This window comes from Austrofundulus limnaeus, unplaced genomic scaffold, assembly GCF_001266775.1.
Source record: "Austrofundulus limnaeus strain Quisiro unplaced genomic scaffold, Austrofundulus_limnaeus-1.0 Scaffold203, whole genome shotgun sequence".
NCBI lineage: Eukaryota > Metazoa > Chordata > Actinopteri > Cyprinodontiformes > Rivulidae > Austrofundulus > Austrofundulus limnaeus.
In genome coordinates, this window is record NW_013952605.1 from 433,378 (window position 1) to 437,971 (window position 4,594).

At 40.4% G+C, this 4,594-nt stretch overlaps 1 protein-coding gene across 1 annotated transcript in view; it reads right to left on the bottom strand.

Annotated features, from left to right (window-relative positions):
• Positions 1–636: 636 nt before the first annotated feature.
• map3k8 (mitogen-activated protein kinase kinase kinase 8) overlaps positions 637–4,594 on the bottom strand; it is a gene marked incomplete in the record, with an annotated part of 15,560 nt that continues 11,602 nt past the window's right edge. Inside the window, 2 exon segments of the mRNA XM_014018824.1 lie at positions 637–2,574; positions 2,661–2,901. Coding sequence (XP_013874278.1) covers positions 2,450–2,574; positions 2,661–2,901 — 366 coding nt within the window.

A 4,594-nucleotide genomic window follows, 5' to 3' on the forward strand; every position in this document is an offset into this window, starting at 1 on the left:
TGTGACGCCTTTAGAAAGRGGAAGAGTGGGCCCCGGTTGCAGATAGGAAAGAAACTTGTTTACACATTTCAACCATCTGAGTTTCCCTGATGCAAAATCACTTGACATGGCCCATGACTAAATATGAGCAAGTAGCGACGAGCTCTACGGTTTGATTTATGTCATTTCTAAACCAAATACAAAAAAAAAAAAAAAAAAATCAGAAAAAATACATTAGTCAATTCCAATGAAATGACACTCCCTTCCAGTTTTTCTGCTTAGATACTTTAGAATCAGTAGCACTTTCTACACGGTGAAGTATTTGTTTGTTGTTTAAGATTGTCTGTACCTGATTAAAATATGTCTCTATAGCCTCTGAGCAGACATATATCATAAAATCTTGTAATTCAAAAGAAATCACTTTGCCATTAAAGGAGAAATACATTTTGTATGTTTTATTACACTATTTTGTCGTTTCTGCTAATTTTATATCTTTTAAACCCTTTTATGTAACCCTAAAATACAGATTCTTGTGCTACATATCACACTGCAATGATATGTTTTAAGGTTTCCTTCAGTTGCTAAACACCTTATCTGAGTAAGCTCTTCAAATCACCTTCTGCACGAGGGAGTAATGAAWCATTCACAAGCATTACGCCGTTTTGGTATTTTTATTGTATTTACAGAACAATGCCCTGACATTTGAAATTCGGGGTGAATTTTATGCTGAATTCCAAMGAAAACAGAAGTAAATGGAGATTTTCTTCTTCTTGTTGTTTGAGTGCAAAAAATAACAGAAAATAGTCAGAGCGAGCTTCATCGAACAAGATGTACACAATACATAAAATTGCACGTGCATTCTCCAGAAGTTTCCACTTGCATACAACAGTGCTGCTATAAATATTCCACAGGAATCGACGAAAGAGGAAGTCCACAAAGAACTACAAAAAGTTTCATTACGTGCCCGTGTAAGGCGCACACACCGAGACGGACAGCTTTCCTTTTAAAGAGACGAAATCATCTTTTTTTGTTCGGGGAGGGTTTTGCTTCACGTCGGCTGAATACCATTGATATGAGAGCTGTTGCGTTGTTGCTCTGCATGGTTTAGATCTTTTTACATGCCTAACATTAATTGAACTTGACTGTAAAACTGAAACCATCTACACAAGTCAAAAAGTCATTCTAACAAGTGATCATTTATACCTAATGTTTGATATAATTAAACTGTGGTTGTTTTAGATAGATGTGCACACTGATAAGCAGGTGACCCTTATCTGCACTCACCAAGCATCACAGCAAAGTCGTTTCCTTGAAGCTGAGATATGGATGCCTTAAAGTCTTACAGCTAAAATAAGAATCTGGAGGTTCTGCATACCAAAGCTGCAGCTGCTTCGGTTTCAACCTGACAGGTTTTTAGGAAAATGTGCATTTWTTACTGTAATAACGGGCAAAATGAAATAAAGTACAAAAAGAATTTAGGTAATGCTTTGCTACGTACACTGTAYCCCATGCAACCACTGTCCAGCTGGGTTATCTGCTGCGTAAAAGTCTTGATCCACGACTCATTTCTTTTTACTTTGCTTCCAAAGAACCAGATGTTATTTTAATATTTTAAGATGAGATAAATACTTTGGGATTTTTTTTGTTTGTTTTTTTGTTATGCAATTTAGCAAAAGCCCATGAGTTACAACTGCTGAGTCCCCAGCAACAGCCTCAGCTCAGGATGGTGTCTTTAGGCTCTTTGGTACAAGCAGACCATCACAAAAACCCCAGATTGGTTTCCTCTATCGCTTGAGAGGGATAAAATGATCTTATCGCAACAAATAATTCGTTTTTAGAGTCCAAACTTGCAAATAAATAAATAAATAAATAGCAGCTGCATCTGCAACATGTAAATCAAATCTGGAACTTAGAAAAAGGTGGATTCCTGCCAGTCTAAACAAGAACCTACCCAAAAATCAGCTATAACTGAGTGATTTAGAATTTAAAAAATACATTTCTGTTTCAAATTTTCATCAATACTTTTTTCTAAAATTGTAACCAAACCAAACCATAAATGCAAAAGATGGATAAGTAGACACCATCACTAAAAACTGGTGCCAAAAAGGAAACAATGCAACGGTTTCAAGACCCCGAGCCCAAGAGAATCCCATTCAAATAGCATCAGCCTTTAAATAAAAACAAAAATTGACTACATTTTAATCCCGATTTTTGCTGGCAGCCCAAAATGACCCTCTGTAAGACCTCAGTGAGGGACATTCTGTCCAGTCAGGCTACAACAATCACTTTCTAGTGCTGCTCTGGTGTCCCAAAGCTTCAAAAGGTCCAAGACAGTAAAAGCTGCAAGGATTCCCAGTCGTCTCGATTGCATCATAAAGCCAGGTCGCCTGCAGCTGTTCCCAAGCTTCAAAGGCTGAAAGCAAATGACCCACTGGCTTTAGCTCCTCTTCAGGTGGTTTGTGGATAGATGTTAGCCATATTCACAGGATGGGGGTCCTGTCACCAGCTTACTGTACCCCGACAAGGCCCCAAGGTCAATGTACAGAGAGCCCTTCCTCCTGATGTGGCCCGAGTCTTCAGAGTACAGAGAAGATTCTGCAGAGGGAAGAAGGGAAAAGAAAAGTGAGCACAAAATAAAACATGACACACACCAAAGCCGAGCTCAGCGAAGGGGTCTTTGCCTTGCGTGGTGTCGTGGCTCTGTTGCCTCTGCAACGTGTAGGTAGCCTCTTCCAGGGCCGAGTCGAGGCTCCAGCAGCGCGGCTGATCCTCCCTGGGAGGGTTGACGGCCTCGTCCTTCAGCAGCTCGGACGCCGAGCTCCGCAGTGCGGGGTTCCTCTCCAGGGCTCGCTGCAGAAAGGAGCGCATGGCGGCGCTGCAGTCCTCCGCTATGTCCTCCAGAGGCGGGGCCTGCTTGTGGATCTGCGGGCGGACAGGTAAGGCAAAAGACGTCTCACAAAACTGCAGCATGGGAAAGAGAAGCAGTCTACAGAGACATTTATATCACACTTTCACACTTATATCAATATCACTGAGGCTATCAAAGGGTTCGAATGAATGCTCCAGCATTGCACAATCCCACTTCAAAGAGTTGAAATAAAGAGCCGCAAAGATGCTAAAGTAGATTTGATTTGAGTCTCTACTTCTCCATGACAGCAGTCTCATGAGGAAGTGAGTAATCATCTGATTAAAAAAAGCAACAAAAAAAAAATAAGCAAAGGAAGTATGTCATGGCAAAGTTTTAAAATAAAGAGAACTATAGCCTAAGTGTGGCAAAGGTCAAACAGAGGCTTTCATCTCCTCTCCATCTAGCCAGAGGAAGACCTAATATAGGTCATGGAAAATGTTTTACTCCTTAACACAGATGTTAACAGGAAAGTGGGGGTGCTCAGGATGCACTTGTTGATAGCAAACAATAAAATGTCAAAAGTAAAAAAAAAAACTTGGAAAAAAGAATGAGTAATCAAAGAAACATAAGCAGTAGTGTAGGTAAGTTCTAATCTGATCATATTTTAGAAAAATCTTTTTTTTTTTGGGGGGGGGGGGGTGATTAGGTTCCATGTACAAAAACTGAGTTAAAATATGTTTTCCAAAGTAGAGATTGTTTTAAAACTAAAGTTTTTGGGTGAATTATTATTTCAAAACAAAAACACACAGCAGCAACAGACTCATACACCAACTTTTTTTTAACATCCGCCAGGCTTCATTCTGACTCTGCTGCAGTGAAACTTTGATTGTGTGCTGAAAATGGTATTAACTGAGAAGAAACGTGTAACAATGCTAAATATATACTTTTTGTCAATCTAAGAATCGTATTTCTTTTTCAAGAACCATTTTTTTATGTTGCAGTGGTGGGCTGTCAGGGCCAGCAAAGCCTTCTCTGCTGGCCTAAACACAATCATAAATTAACAATTAATAATATTATTATTAGGCTCCTATTATTTTTAAAATATCTGTTCATTTTGTTTCATAGTTTTTCTCCTGGCTGCGCAGCTTCCAGTAGCTTGTATTTGTTTAGAGCCTTTTTCCAATCATATTTCAATCATCATCTGTTGCTAAGGTCCAGAAATCTGCCTCAGGCCTTCAGAATGAGCAGCAAAGGCAGCTGGACGGTGAAACACATGACAGTGATACTGTTGCTTTGACCAATCAGGTGCAGAGGTGAAGACACCAGAGCCTGCTAGCTGGCCTCGCACAGCATCAACATTTTCTCATCGTTTGATTGGCTGATCAGAGAGCAGGAGTCAGAACCGGGAAACTGGATTTCTGTAGGGTCTTACAAGATTTGATTTAAATGTTTTTTTTAGGTGTCAGTTTATTATGTCCATATTGATGCTGTTAATGTATGTGGCAAAGCTGTGGCTGCAGTTGAGAAAACTTGTTAAATGTGTCAATTCAGTGATGACGTTCATTCTGGCTTCGTGAGACACCTGTCTGTGGGTCAGAGACACCTGTCTGTGGGTCAGAGACACCTGTCTGTGGTGCAGAGACACCTGTCTGTGGGTCAGACACACCTGTCTGTGGGTCAGAGACACCTGTCTGTGGGTCAGAGACACCTGTCTGTGGGTCAGAGACACCTGTCTGTGGGTCAGAGACACCTGTCTGTGGTACAGCT